Here is a 16,626-nt window from a genome sequence, read left to right as displayed (position 1 = left end):
ATATTGATTTAAATATCATGGTTATTGGTGATACTGGTTTATTGTGACACCCCTATGCCCAACTAATACTTGACACACACCTTTAGTCAAAGGTTCTTAAAAATATATTTATTTTTTGTTCAACAGTTCAGCTACTCGTTTCTTTTTTTTTACCTTTAGTTTTAAGAGTGTATTGCTGGTGTAGTTTTGTTGTAAGTACGCTCCATGTTATATTAGAGCAGAAGAAATATTCCACTGAAAATTATGAATGACGTTTTGCAGAATCTTTCTTTTGTTCTGTTTCGTATCGCATCATTTGCACCAGATTATTCCGTTTCTGTGTGTCAAGCACGGAAAGAAATAATACAAAGAAGCTCACAATAAGTAGATTTGCTTTGGTCTCTGGTCGGTGTGTGCGTCCGTGTGTGTGTGTGTGAGGAGGCTGCGGCACAGTGATACGGGTTGAACACACACTCTGAAGTGGACAGATATGAAGAATGACATTTAAAGCGTTGCACTGTTTGTCAGGGCTCTCTTTCTCTCTCTCTCTCTCTCTCTCTCTCTCTAAAACTATAAGATGCTCGCTCTGTCTGAACGCCCCTGTCAATCACCGGCATGTCAGACCTGAGAGGGCGAGGCAGCAGGCAGGTATGTTTATACTGGCAGACGAAACTAAACAAAAACCAAAAGAGGCAAACAAGAAACTGCGAGAAAGATGAAGGAGGTGAGGGGCGTAAAACGGCATGAGTGTGTATCATAAGCACGGTGAGGAATCATGAGAGTCTCTATGTCTGTCTGTCTCTCACCTGCGTATCAGCCGTCTGTGTTTGATTGACAGCTCGGCAAAGATCAGTGTCTAGCTGATGTGAGGGTGGCAAACCTGGAAATGCAGTGAGAGGGTTTATCAGAGGCGCAGAGAGAGGAGGGGGGCGAGGAGGGCAAACAGAGAAAGGAGTGTGAAAGAGCTACAGGGAAGGAGAAAATGATGAAGGGAGGAAAGAGAGAGAGAGCGTTCTGTTACTGCCGGTGTAGAATGTGACTAGATTCTTAAACAGCCAAACTGAGAGTGAGAAATGTCGACCAGCGATTCATCAAAGCACATACCTACACACACACTTATGAGTGTATGTCTCAAAATTAGATCAGGGACACGTTTGACCTCAAAGTATGCATTAAATTTTGCTTAAAGAAATTAAGTCTATTTTCATGACCTTTTTGTGACAATTAAGTGTTTTCGTCACTCATTAAATGTCACAATTGTAATTGTGCCTAAACATTTTACTTTCTTTTTTTTCTTAATGTTGCCATTACACTATATTATGAAATAATATAAATAAAAAGGCTATATAACAAATACCTCCATGCTGTATTAATACAAATATCATTTAATGTATACAATTGTATATTTAAATATAGTATAAAGTACAACATTGGAAAACTTGTATAGGCTATGATCCTTAACTACTGAATATACTAGAAATATAAATGTTTTGGGTTATGCTGATGAAAATGAGATTATTTTATATAAGAATAGGAGGTGCGGTGTTTAGCTGTCATGAAAATAATTTGGTGCCAAAAATCACAATATAGTCCTAACAGAATATTTGCATTTATTTCATGGTTTTGTTTTGGGGTGAAATTTGACCTTGAGATATTCTTGACAGGTTTCATGAGATTTCACCAACACAAGCATGTAGATGTGTATTTATGCATTATGCACAAACGTGTCAGCATGTCTGAAACACAACATGAATGACATGTACACACACACCTGTTTCACATTCATGTACGCTTACACAACGTCCTAGTTGAGGGTTCTTCCCTGACAATCACCCCGAGTCTGTTTTATGGCCAATAAAATGTTTAAACAGCAACACTATGTCTCTGCTTTAAATGGCGTTGCCTTTCTTTTAAACGGCCGCTTTATAGCACGAGTCGTAAAGGCTGTTTAATTCAGCTGCGTGTCGCTGATGCTGATGTTGGCATTCTGCCTGCAGTCAACAGACGACGCTTGTGCCATGAAGGGCGGAAGAGAGAGAGAGACCTTCTGCATTGAATTACAAGCTGCGCTTAACTCTATGCACTAAAATAAATTCCATTATGGAAACACAAACCTCAAGTCGGAGCATTGATATGATTAAATAACTAAGGAACAAACTGTGCTTTGAAAACATATGTCAGTCTACGGCGGGGATCTCATTAATATTTTGTGGAATTCTTCGAATAATTTCTCTCCCAAATTGGAAACTCTGAAGGGGCTTGAGTCATTTCATGAAATAATTAAACTATGAAACGTATGAAAAGTACCTGATGCAAAAGTGAGTCTTTCAGATCTTGTTTCTTCCTACAACGTAATGCAAAGTGTAGTGAGCATGGGCTTCAGTTGATGAAGATGACTTTATAAAGAAAAGATGAACTTCATAAAACACAATACAAACCTACAGTATCCCGTCCAATAGGGAATAGGTCCCCAGGGGGAGAGGCGGAGCTAAAACAGGAACTCAATGTACAAAGAACACAGATACACATTAATCACATTTTGTGTACATTTTACAGGAATAAAATGCATGTTAAAAATAGAAATAATTAATGTTGGCACATTTTTGTAGACAAGGGGAGGAGTCAAGATAAGTTATATTTTTTATTTGTAATATAGACGTTTTTTATTGTACCAAAGCGTCTTGGCCAAAGTTAACTTGCGATCTGTGTTTGGTTATCAGTCTTGCTATTGTCTAGTAATATTACAACTTACTTAGATTTATATTAATCTTATTTTAAACTCCTATTTTATTTTTTATTAAATCTAATTAAAACTACTCAACAGTCATTGATTCTTATGTTGTTGCCGCTAATGTAATGTATACATTATATATTATATTATATTTTATTATATATTATATTATTTTTTATCTTTTTCGGATATGCTAAATGGAATGAGGTTAATATAAATATATTATTAATATTTAATATTAGTTCATATTTTTTGCCCAAAAAAGCTAAAAATTAAATGTTGCAATTATATTACCGTACAATTAACGAATGCACAGACTTCAAGCTTCCCTGCCTTTATGTTTTCCACTCACAGTCTCTCTCTCTCTTTCTGTCTCTCTGTTCCTTCATCTCTCCACTATTTCTTCCATCAATCGCTTGTCTGTCACGCTGCAGGAGCACCCAATCTATCACGGGTTAGAGTTCGGGGGCACTGCGACTCTGAGCATTCAAGCGTCGCCTCCATCATGCTTTCTCTCTCTCTCTCTCTCACTATATCTCTCTCTGTGTCAGGCAGAATATGTGAAGAGGACGGATGGAAACATTCAGTGTATGTAGCGTTTACCATTCCTAATGAAGGTCCAGGCTATTTCATGAGCATTACATTAAAAATAATGTGCATGCTGTCTCTTCTGGCGGGGGCACATTAGAACCCGAGCCAAGTGATGGGGTTGGTTTCACGCAGCATGTGTGGAGAGACAGAGTTGGGCGTTGGGGATTTACTGTGGTCCTGCTTTAGATGTGAGGTGGAGGGGGGTCTATAACTGTGGTATTTGTGATGTGCGTGTCTCTGTGTGTGGTTGAAATGAATGAGATATTGAGTCGCTCACCTTTTCTCTGCCCTCGGATTTCAAATTGAATTTGAGGGATCTTGTGGGCGGGTCTGCGTCCTAGCACTCAAAGCCACATCAATTACTATTGGCGGCAGAGCAATTGATTTAAAAATCACACTGCATGCAGACGTGTGGCATATAGGGTCTGGCCTTATTCTCACACACCAACTCAAATCTACAGTGGCTGAGATATTACGTCTTTGGCATTATAGAAAGTCATGTTTGGATAGGCAGTATGTTTTAAGGGGAAATCAATCAAACCTTCTGGAAATATCCATCACTCCATGGCAACACAAACAGGTGAGGGCAGGTCAAAAGCCAGAAGGGGGTCACAACCCTGTACGATGACCCCTGATAAAAACCGTAACCTTCGATTTACACGATGCCCAAGACAGGCGTATCGGTGACCTTAACCGTGACCGTAACCATGACGATCAGTCCAACTGTTACACTGGGAGGATAATGAGGGGGAGAGTGCATCAGGGCTCTATGTACACACAAAAAAACACCTGATAGGCTAAAATAGATGAAGCTTTTCTAAATCGAATGTCCTTGTCACAGCCCTGACTTCACTCCGGATCAGTTTCAGAGCTCTTTGGGTTCAACTGACTTTAAGTGATGTCTAAGTGGGAGATATAGAAACCCAAAACAAACCAAGTTTAAGTTCAAGCATGTGTGACAAAAAAAAAAACTAATTCAAGTCTTATTAAATGTGGACGTAAAAATTCAGACGTAGAATCAGGATCTCGGGTTTACAATTATCATTTTAGTTATGATCAAAAATAGAATAAGGATTACAGAAATATGATAAAAAATGAATCAGGATCTGAATTATGATCGAAAATAGAATCAGTATCAGAGTTAGGATCTGATTCAAGATCAAAATTAGAATCGGGATCAGAATTATGTTCACGAATAGAATCAGGTTCCCCATTCTTTTTTGATCATAATTCTTATTACATTTCTCATCCTAAGTCTATTTTATCAGAATTCTGATACGAATTGTGTTTATAAATAGAATTGGGATCAGAATTATAATATGATGATCAAAAAAGAATCCAGATCAGTACTATGATTAGATTTATAATCATGAGAAGTCGGTTTATGATCACACTTAACAAACTGAAAATAAAATCTTGATTATTAAGTTAAACGCGTTGCTCTAATTATTCGATGTTCATGTTGAACAGAACTATCCTCACAATTCTTCCACTAACACAATAAAACAAAAGCTAATCTGGGTCAAATTCAGCAGGTTTGTGCATCCTATACAGATCAAAGTGTTTTTTTTTGTATGTTAATGAATTTCAGAACAGAGTGTTCTTTTCTGAATAACACATAGACAAATACACAGCGTCAGCAAGGGAACAAACTCAAATGCTATTCATTTGCATATTTTGCACCCTCAAGATTTTGCCTGTAACTAAAGTGTGTTGCTCACCCTCTGTCTTTCTCTCTCTCTCTCTTTCTCTTTCTCTCTCTCTGTCTCTCTCTCTCTCTCTCGCTCTCTAGGGTAATAAGTCGACTCTCTCATTCCATCACACGCTGTGGTACATTGATCAGGCCTGCAGGTCAGATTCAATAGGATCTGAGAGTTGAGTGAAACCAACACAGACACACACAAACACGCAAGTATTCACGTTTCTCGTTCACACATCTGAAGTGTTACGTGTCCCTCTAAGGAGGTCAGACTCCTGGACGGTTCCGGCTTGTAAACAGAGGCCGGGCTTTCACTTCATTAACATTCAAGCACACAAACAAACACTCAGAAATGGGAGCAGAACGTTCCAGAACAGTGTGTGATGTTTGTCAGGCTACAAAGTATGACAGAAAATTCATAAGCTCTAATGAAGAACATGCAGAAGCATCAATTTTTTCTTAAAAACCCATATAGAAGCCAGATGCATTTCACATCTCAGGGTCATCTCATGCGAAACGAGTCATTTTCAAACATTCCCGTATGAATCCATTGTGAATTTATGTGTTTTTTCGGTTAGTGAAATGCTTAAACATTCAAAGGACGCTGACCTCCACAGCTTCTTATTTATCCCAAAGAGAAAGAAGTTAATTTAATTATGCTTAAGCGATCGCCGCTGCAGTGGTTTATGGGATACGTTTTAGCAATAAAAAGAGTTAGCATTTATTGCTAACGCTGAGGGTCATTATGAGACATGCTGACCCCCACTGGCACGCAAATGAATTTATGAAGTATTCTCACAGCCGTCATAGACACTAACACGCAATCTCATGAAATAGCCCTCGGTCCATTTGCAATGAACCATGGTAAAGCGAGCACATGTTAATACACAAAGTAATTACACTTTCACCACACACACACACACACACACACACACACACAAAGCTTTTCATTAAACACACTCTGACTGTTTTGGGCAAGAGAACCATCTTATTAGCCACTGCTGAGAGGAACCAGATTATGTGTGTGTATGTGGCTGAGAGAGAGAGAGAGAGAGTGAGTATGAAATGTTTTGTGTATTAGAACGTTGCCGATAGCTAGAAGCATGTGTCACAGCACTTTGCTACTCTACCGTTATTGCTATTTCTTCAATTCATCCTTATTTCTTTTCGTTTGACAAAGACAAACTGTATCGTCCCGGAGGCATAATAACAAAGCCCTAAAATACCTGTCAAAATACCATAGTTACTTCAGTAATGAAATGGGAAGACTGAAATGGTGTAATTTTCCTTGTGAGTTCTGGTAAGAAAGTTTCCTCAGACATTTCACAGAACAGCAGATGACTTTAACCCTTGCATTGGCTCCGCCTGAACTGCAGCAACCTTCACAACTCCAAAAAGCAGCTCAAAACAAACCTCTTCCGCATTTATCTGACTAACCAATAACTGTCCATCTTGTGTATAAGACCAACACTTATACAGATCAATTAGCTAAAGCACTTCTTTTACACAACAAATTTAAGGAATTGCACTTGATGCATTACGAGAAGTTGATCTACGGTTATATATCACTTTGTCAATTTTTTTTTTTTTTTTAAACATTTATTTAATCTAAATACAGTAATTGCTGTACAACTATCACTATTAACTTTGTCTCTGTATCGCCATCTTTGTTTGGAACTTAAAATTGCAGGCTACTTAACTTTAACTTCTTGATGTGGGTTAAAGTCAGAGCATGACGTGAAAACTGAAATTCCTTTTAGAATCGTACTCAATAGCACAATGATTACTGTTATATTTTTGGATCATTTTTAACCAAACAAAAAGTGATAGATTGTGACCGTTGTTTGTTTTTTACAAACCGAGTGATGTTTTCTGTGCTAATCCACAGAGCACCACAGATGCTGTCGATAAAGAGCTTATACCCTGAACACTTTTTGTAAAACAGTTCAGTGAGAAACACACCAGACCGGGGAGTTTGGTGGAGATCGGAGGTCTCTGCGGTTGCCATGGTGTCACGGGGTCACGGGGGTCACAGCTGCAAGAGGCAGCTTTAGGAGATCGCTAACAATCGGAGGTCCCCTAATCACACAGACGCGCGCACACGCGCTTGTGCAGGACTCTCACAGAGGCAGGTTTAAATGAAACGCAGACTACAGCGCAGAGCTACCAGGAATCCTGTGAACCATTCTCTCTTTCACCCCCTCATTCTCAAAATCTCTCACCTCTAGCCTCTCTGTTGGGCCAGCAAACCACTTCAGCATCCCACCCTCCCGCTTTCTCTTTCTCTCCCTCACACACACAGACACCGCAAGATGTCCTTGGTCCTTTATGGTGGAGGACAGATGGTGTCCTGCCCTAAACCACTCGATTCTTTTCTCTTTCTTCACAGTTTTTTATCCGTTCAGCAAGGGGGAGACCAGACTCTTGGGAAAGTGACCTAAACATGGTCAACTCTTTGGCGAGAGTTTTGTGTTTGTCACACTTTTTTAACAGTCGAATCAAGTTTGGCCAAAGAAATGAACGTATTTATATATGGAAAAACAATCACATACGTTTATTTTAAGCCCCTGACTAACCCACTCCCCCTCACACAAAGCATGAAACCCCCCGCGGCCAAACAAAGGGGCATTATTCCTTTCTGTAGTTGGTCCGTTTTGCACTCACTTACAGCTAAACACACACATACATCTTTACACAGGTTACTGTTTGCTTGTTGTCTGTTGTGAGCCGTGTTTTGCTGGCGCTATATGCACAGATTTGGCTCGGTCTTCAGCTGTTAGTGTGGCCATCAGTGTTGAACTTGATAGATTAAAAGCCATTTTAACCCCTGGTTCAGACAGCTGTATTGATCTGGACTGATATAAATCCCAAGCGTAACTAAACGGGTCGATTTGTCCAGATTTACTCCAGGTATAATCTGAGGTTAGCCCGTCTCTATTGATCCATAACAGCTTTCAAGATTCTGCTGTTCTAGAACCTTTGAAGCGTGCGGATGTTGAGATTCATCAGGAAAATAAATGTTTAAGAATCCTATTAGTGTTTTGATTAGGAGGTTAAAGAAGAGAGAACTACAGTTTTGGAATTGTTTTTCCAAAAAGCTTTGTGATGCTAATGTTCTTGCTTACATAAAAATGACACGATGCCTGAAATATATCAAGCTATAGGATTCCATAAGAAAGAAAAGTCACGGATCAGATGTCTTGAAAAACTCAGTTATTTCTGATAGACATAAAGGAGATTAAATGGAGAGCAAATGTAAACTCTCCCGCCTCTCAGATATTTCTCAGAAGAAATCTCAAAAATCTCTCGATTAGTTTCAGAAGAAATCTCAACAATTGGTCTGCAATTAACATTCAATATTATTAAAGATCTCTTAACATTCCTCAACAAATTTACCCAAATCCAGATTATTTTCCCTTTACAATCTACATTAGTTTTACTACTCCATACTGTTCATGTATATAAACAGTCGTCTGATTAGTTTTTATTTAATGAGAAACATCGGAGACTAGGAGAAATTACATTTTGCAGCACTGCTATGCAATGACAGTGAAATTATTATATTTTATTCTATTCTACTGTATGTTGTGGATATATTTGGCGAACTATGACACTGGGCTGCATGAATACACTATAAACAAGTTAAAAAAATGTGATGACTTCAAAATTAACTGGCTTTATTTAAATACAAAATATTTAAGATTTCGTAATTAAATTAAACTATGTTACTATGTTATATTAAAGGAAAAGTTGCCCCAAAAAAGAAAATTTTGTCATCATTTGCTCACCCCTGTTACAAACCTGTTGTGCTGAACACAAATTAAGATATTTTAATGAAAGTTTATAATACGCTTTAGATCATAGTCTTTTGTCCTACTATGGGAGTCAATGATGAACCAGAAGAGCTTAGTAACAAACTTTCATAAAAATATCTTAATTTGTGTTCAGCACAACAAACAAATGTATACAGGTTTGTAACAACTGGGGGTTAGGCAAATCGACTAAATTTAAATTTCGGGGTTAACTATTCATTTAACAAGAAACAAAATCAACTTATTTTTTGCAATGTCAAAAATTTTTTTAAAGGCACAGTAACATGACTTCTCATATTTACACTTTCACCGCCTGCAACTCGAGAAAGAAGTCATTTTTCTGCAAGCTGAGAAGAAACTCCCATGTTCACTGTTTTAATGGTCTGTTGCAAAGATTGCAAAATGCAATCAGCCATTAAACCAGCAAACTCCTGCAAGAGTCCTGAAGAAACTTGCTTTTTCCATCAAGTCACAAAAGTTCATGGAGCAAGGGAATCAATCAGCACTTTCACGCTACCTTCCACAGATCTTTGACAATTGACTAAATATCTTAATGACTGCGGATTTGCTCATTACAGTTTTATCATAACTGACTAAGCTTCTCAGACAAAGATTTACACACATTATCTCAATAATACCCTTAATTACTGTGTTCATTATATCGTCCCACACAAAGCGCGAGACACAGACACCTCTGGATTACCTACTTAATCTGATGATGCCATGTCGTTTTCCCACGCAATCAAACTAGTGCCAAATGTTCGCCACAGCCGGGCGGAAATACATAATCTGCACAAATGCTGTAAATTAAGGAAACGATGTACCAGACGAGGAGCTAAAATGATGTTTTCCAAAGATCATGAACCTATTCAAATATCACTTTATGAAATACATTCCGCATTTGTTGCAGTGATGGATATACCTTCTGGGCTTTAAAGGTAAACATATTTAAACAACCACCCTGAAAAAAAGGAAGGAACTGTATAAGAGAGAGTTCTCGAATCGACAATAAAATGTAATAAAAACGATTGTTAACGTTTGTTTCAGTTTTATAGACATCTGCACTGCACTTTCTTTTTATAGACTGTATATTTCTTTCACAAGTTAAAATTCAAATTAGTTTTCAAAGTGGCACATTTTATATCAAGTTGAAATAAGAAACTTGATTTTAACGGCTGTTACCTGCTCACAGAAAAGATTAGATTTGTTGTTGCCTTGTTTAAACGCAACATATCAGCAAATCAGTCAAAACACATTTAAAAATGTTTATGCCCTCGGCCTCATTCTGGATGTTTCTTGACAATCTGTCCCACGCAGGTTTTATAGAAACGTTATTCAAATCATAAGATTAGCCAGAGTGTCTTATGTTTACGGATTTGAAAACAGGTGGCGTGTGTAAGCCGCAGTAGCGAGAGGTCTGATCTAATGAGATCTGTGATACTATGTATCGCACCCGTCCTTCTGGTGCATGTGTATGTGTGGGAGCGTGTTTGGGGTGGCGCTGACCCCAGTTTTGCTTTGCACGGTGGGAGCTCCGATACAGCGGGCTGAACTGCCCCTCTTTTATAAGGAGCATAATAGCCGTCCGCTCACAGCTGACCAACACTATCAAAGGGAGAAGAGGCATGAGGGATTACAGATTTAACAAGCCCTTTGTGCAGACTAATTACATGTGAATGAGGGGCTGTAGGAGCTCATCCACCCCTTATATCTACCACAGGTGAACACCAAGCAAACCCCACCAACAACACACTTTCAACACAACAAACAATACACGGATGTGTAACCTGAAATTTTCAGAATAAAACTGATGGGTTGCTTCCACCAGGGTTGGTCGATTTATAACCCAACTGTTTGTTTCGTCCATATTTTGAAAACATGGTAATACTTTACGATAAGGTTGTATTTGTTAACATTAGTAAATACAATAAATGACAAAGTAACTACGATCAATAGTGTTTTCAGCATTATTTATTCTTTGTTTATCTTAGTTTAATGCCAATACAAGTGTTCATGTTGCATTAACTAATGTTCACAGATGCAACTTCTGATTTTAGTAAATGCTTAAATTAACATAAAACAATATTAATATATGTTGTAGAAGTATATGTTCATTGTTGATTTGTGTTAGCTAATGCATTATCGATGCAAACGTTTTTTAAGGTGTTACCAAAAACGTTTGCTAAGCATTTGAAAACAACCCAGCATTTTAGTGTTATTTATAAAATCTCAACATTACACTTCAGCACCTTACACTACACACAACAAATTTGCATGTATATGTGTTCCAACACCTACTCTAATCATGAATGTTTATTTTTTTACAGACATAAAATCTAAAGTGAATTTTTAAAAACTTTCCTGTTAAATTTCTATAATTTAAAGTATATACCTTTCATCAGCAAAACATGTTTATAATAAATAATAATTGTTAAATAACAGATAATAGTAAATAATTGGATAATAGTATACTTTGATTCATATTTCAGCCTATCCAAAAAAAATATTTTATATTGAATTTAAGATAGTGGAACCATAGTTAAAAGAACAAAGGAGGTGGGCATGAATGTGTTTTGAAATGGGGCATATAGTTCCTCATAAACAGTCCCCTCCAATTAAACCATGAGAAATTAAATAACTTCAGCACAGGCTCTGTATAATCACTGCTAATTTATTGCTCAGATTATTCACCATTAATTCTCATTCTCTCAAACACAGACTGGAGTAACTATACCAGGGAGATAAGTGTTTAATAATACTGCCTTAGAAATAAAGGCCTTTTCCTTCCTTTAACGGGTTTAGCATCGTTTATGCGCTATTAAGACGTATAATTGAACAGCCATAGTTTGCATATTACTTTATTAAGCTAATGTGTTTTCTGCTTGGCAGTGCACGACTACGTTAACGCTTCTGAATCTTAAAATTACAACTCAATTAACATGAGCGCTTTTTCTAATTCACCAAAACTCGTGCGCTCCTGGCAATCTATCAATTCATGCACTTTCACTTTTCTTGGTATATCAACTCGGAATTATGCAAATATTTTGTCCTCAGTCAAAGGGTTTTTAATGGTCGCATGCACATATTACACGTTTAATTAATGCATGTATCGCACTGCTTAACGTAAAAATGCAAACATGTTGGTCATTGCAGTATTTGCATTTTAAATATTGACACGCACTGTACCAAGAACTGTGTACTAAACTTTGCTTTGACCTTGAATAAAAGTAGGCTATATACGTGTATGAATTTAAAGTGTAATGAATTGAATCATTGCATATAATGGCATAATATAAAAAGATAGAAATGCTTTCCAATTGATGCCAAGGGTGCGCATAAAGTTAATGTGGATCCATGTTTACAAAACGCCTTGGCTGGGGTGGAGGTAGAGTCTGTCCATTCACCTCTCACTGGCCCTGCGATGCCCTGCATGCGCTTTTCAGGCTTTGAAATGAGGCTTTATGTGTGCGGAGGGAGAGAGAGAAAAGGCTCGAGCAGCTGTGACGTGGGCGGCGTTGTTTCATTCACCTCTCGCCATGGCAACGGACAGGGGCGCGAGAAATATGCCCCCTCCTCGAGCCGAATGAAAGACAGGGGGAGAATCCAAAAATTCCGTTTTAATTCCCATCAGAACAAACAGAGTTTTCAGAAGCACAAATGGTAAAGATATAACGCACATAAATCAGATATTTTTGTTATATTTTATTGTTGGTTATTATTGTCTTCAAATGGCAAAATACTTCATTGAACTCTGCTCCTGTTGTCTTTGCACAAGTGATTTAACAGATTAACAAAACATCCATGAACTCTTTTTTTTTGACAGATAACCTGAGGCTAAGTCTTTATTTAATTATTCACTAATGTATTAAGTATATCAAACTGTAGTTTACAGAAAATATTGAACACAAATTAGTTGTTTCCTGTTTATATAAAAACAAAATAATTCAAATGAACATGAAATGAGGATAAATAAAATAACACGTTTTATAACAAGCCAGAATTACTCTAATAACCCTAAGATTTGAGTTTTATACGAATAAGATAAAAAGGCAAATTAAAGAACGAGTAGGTTAATTAAACCCTAGTTTAAATGAAATGTTAAATTAAAGGCAGTCTGGGATACCTTTGGAGAAAAGTGGCCCACTGCGCTCTGTCACTTCTGATACCTCTGTGCTTGTTTTCGGAGGAACGCAACGGGATGGGGAGTTGTGTGTTGAATCTGCTGTGACCAATGAACGCGCCGCTGTTAGTGGCAACCGCATCTGTCAAGCGTTTCTGGCCAATAAACAGCAGAGCGAGGCGGATCTCAGGTGCGCGCCTCTGCATCCTCGCGGCTCTGGCGCGCTGGGGAGCCGCCTGTGGCACAGAGTAGCTGTCAAACGCGCGCTCGCGAACACTATGGCGACCGCGGCGTCCAACCACTACAGCATCCTCACGTCCAGCGCGTCCGTCGTCGCGCACTCGGAGCCCGGCAGCATGCAGCAGACGCCGCCGGCCTACAGGGACGCGCAGAGTCTTTTGCAGAGCGAGTACACCACCCTGCAGAGCAGCGGGAGCACGCTCAGCCACGCGCACCAGTGGTTAACGGCGGCGCTGTCTCACGGGGGAGAGGGATCGCCGTGGCCCGCCAGCCCGCTGGGCGAGCAGGACATTAAGCCCACGCTGCAGGGCGAAGTGGAGGAGCTGCAGCATTCGCCCAGTCTGACGCCCAGACAAGCGCATCTGGTGCAGCCGAGCCCGCATCACGACGCGAGCGCTTGGCGGGTGTCGACCACCGCTCATTTGTCGAGCATGACCACCTCAAATGGACAGAGCATGATTTACTCTCAGCCCGGCTACGGCGAGCAAGGGATGCACCATCACGCCCTCAGGGATGCGCACGAGGACCACCACAGCCCGCACCTAAGCGAGCACGGCCACCCGCAGAGTCTTCATCAGGGACACCACGAACATTCGGACGAGGACGCGCCGACCTCTGACGACTTGGAACAGTTTGCCAAGCAATTCAAGCAGCGCCGGATCAAACTGGGTTTTACGCAGGCGGACGTGGGGTTGGCTTTGGGCACGCTCTACGGTAACGTGTTCTCCCAGACCACCATCTGCAGGTTCGAGGCGCTTCAGCTGAGCTTTAAGAACATGTGCAAACTCAAGCCTTTGCTGAACAAATGGCTGGAAGAGGCGGACTCCACCTCGGGTAGTCCGACCAGCCTGGATAAAATAGCCGCGCAGGGGAGGAAAAGGAAAAAGCGGACCTCCATCGAGGTGAGTGTCAAGGGGGCCTTGGAGAGCCATTTCCTCAAGTGTCCCAAACCCGGGGCGTCTGAAATCACCTCTCTGGCGGACAGCCTACAGCTGGAGAAAGAGGTGGTACGGGTCTGGTTTTGTAATCGGAGGCAGAAGGAGAAGAGGATGACGCCGCAGAACGGACCGATGCCCGGTAACGAGGATGTTTATGGGGACACCTCGCCTCACCACGGGACTCAGACACCTGTTCCCTGAAAAAAAGGGGAAGCCGCGCACTCAAACGGCGACCTGAACAGAATCGACAGTCTCTTTGTCCTGGGCACAAGTCCGTTCACGGTGGACCGACGGTCATGATTTGTGTCTACGGCAGCTCGTAGGGAGCGCAGCGGGCATTGTTGCCCGAACAATACGCGGGCGCGAGAAACGCGCTCCGGCAAACTTAGGCGATACGCTGCGGGGAAACCTAAAGAACGAATGTTTTTATTAGACGAAGTTTATTTAATTTAAAGTCCGGGGATCTGTGAAAGAATTTTATCACTTCCAACCGAAAGCTGTGAAAAGGCGTCAGGGGCGCAAATTCCCCAACGCCATCTTCCCCTCATAACCACAACGGTTTAATACTGATTGAATTTAATCCAGTGCAATGCCTGCAGCTCATTCTCTTCCAAATATAAATGTCAATTAATTATTTATTATTGTTATTGTTATTATTATTCATACGTACAAGAGTAGCCCATCACAGTTACATTGAAATAGCAAGAGAGATTCTCTTAAAGTTGCTGCATCAAATTTTGCTTGCAACAAAGGCTGCCAAGTGCTGCTGTGCTGCACACAGAAAAACAACCCAATTTCATGCAGATCACGGATTCACACTGCTGGTGCATAACAGAGCGTGCGTCCAATACAAGGCCTGAGGAAACATTAACATCTCCAGTACTGCACTGTTTCCGATTACATTAGACGGATTTGTTTGAGGAAATGGATAAATAGCAGGAAAAGCCTTTATATTTACCAATCCAGTTGGGTTGTCCTTCAAAATTTTGTAATTAAATTTATAACAAAATATTGGCATTATGATTTCTACGCAGCCAAATTGCGTTCGTGATTTGAGACAACGGCTGTAAGGTTTTTTTGTGAATGATTTTAGGCTTTTCAATTAGGCCTGCTCCTGATTTAATGTAGGAGGCACATTTGAAAGAACTAAAACACAATATAATTTAAAATATTTCAGAGAACATACAAAAAGCAAATCGTTTTTATTGTAATTTGACTAGAAACCATGCAAAAAATCAACGAACTAATAACAATAATAATTATAATATCCACAGTGGATAGTTTTTCTGTTCGGCTGCGTCTTTCATATTGGGTCTGTATTATTATTATTATTATTATTGTAACACTGTGTTAACACGCAAAAGCCTCAACATGTTTGAAACTGTTTGATGTTTTGATATATTTAAATTGTTATGCTTTTCTTACAAAACTTTCGTTTTTTGTGTGTCAGCAGTTGTGCGTATTTTCTTTAATGGTACAATATTACACCAGCTGTGTTGCTATTAATTTGATGACCTGCATCGAAAAAAAGGACACTGTGCGTAAATGTTTTTTTTTATTTTAATTTTTCTATGGCTTTGTGAATACTTGTATATTTGTGCACCTAACCTGGTACTGCCAAAGCACAACCTGTCAGTGTGCCCTATATTGAGACCATTAATGTCGTTGGTTTTGACAGAAAAAATTGCACAGTTTTTAAAAGACTTTTGTCATTAAAGGAATACATTTTTCTATGAAGAAGTGCATCTCATGAATCTATGCCCAGTGGTTAATTTTAACGAGGAGGAAGATACTGAAGATAAATGCCGCTCACAGTTTCACAGATTATGTGAACATTAAGGCAAGTGGAATATAGCATTGCCTTGGGATGACGTGCAGTTGTAGATCCTCTGCAGCACATTACAATTTCTTGCAAGGCAAAATTTTGCCATTTTACCCATAATGATGACAGATGAGACGGTTCAGAATTGTGCTCGAAAAAATATATTGTAGTCTTTTGTGAACAATTTGTAGATTTGCATGGTATTGTGCATAAAATAATAGAGCTATTTATAACGTTCTAAATTTAACCAATTTAAAAGTTTACAAAAATAAATAAAAAATAAAAAAATTGAGGCTGCAGTATTACAAAATGGAAGCAACATTAAAATGCGTAATTGTTATTATAATAAAAATGATAAGCCAAATAAGATTAATATCGAAATAGTGCTTTTATAATAAAATATATTTATTAATTTAAAAATAATACAGTTATATAACCATTATTTTAAACGTTTCGATCTTTACAATGAGGTACAGATAGACTGAATTTATCCTCCACTCCGGTTAAAATCCATTCATTAGCTATTTATTTTCTGAACCGTGTTAGTTAAATAACAGAAAGAAAAAAAATCGATTTTGCTTTTATTGGTTGTTTTCTTTGTGCTTTCAATGAATTGTGCATCTCGGGGACTGGATTGAGACGCCATGCAAAATTGCAACTCTCCTCCGAAGCCATAAATGTGTCATGTGGTATG

The 16,626-nt window shown here is 39.1% G+C and overlaps 2 protein-coding genes across 7 annotated transcripts in view; both read left to right on the top strand.

Annotated features, from left to right (window-relative positions):
• The window catches only part of ngs (notochord granular surface), a 43,144-nt gene that overhangs the window by 3,666 nt on the left and 22,852 nt on the right, over positions 1-16,626 (top strand). For 5 of the 6 annotated variants that reach the window (XM_056748351.1, XM_056748349.1, XM_056748348.1 and 2 more), the window contains one exon: positions 5,094-5,175. The exons of the other annotated variant lie outside the window; for it this stretch is intronic. The gene's annotated coding sequence lies outside the window, so the exon portion shown is untranslated. The remainder of the gene's footprint in view (positions 1-5,093; positions 5,176-16,626) is intronic. 6 annotated transcript variants of the gene reach the window in all.
• pou3f2a (POU class 3 homeobox 2a) lies at positions 13,027-16,138 on the top strand. Its single transcript, XM_056748356.1, has one exon. The coding sequence runs from the start codon at positions 13,211-13,213 to the stop codon at positions 14,309-14,311; it is 1,101 nt and encodes a 366-aa protein (XP_056604334.1). The 5' UTR covers positions 13,027-13,210; the 3' UTR covers positions 14,312-16,138.

This window comes from Triplophysa dalaica, chromosome 5 (genome assembly GCF_015846415.1).
Source record: "Triplophysa dalaica isolate WHDGS20190420 chromosome 5, ASM1584641v1, whole genome shotgun sequence".
Taxonomy (NCBI): Eukaryota; Metazoa; Chordata; class Actinopteri; order Cypriniformes; family Nemacheilidae; genus Triplophysa; species Triplophysa dalaica.
Note: the sequence above shows the minus strand (reverse complement) of the source record. Positions and strands in the feature narration are given on the sequence as shown.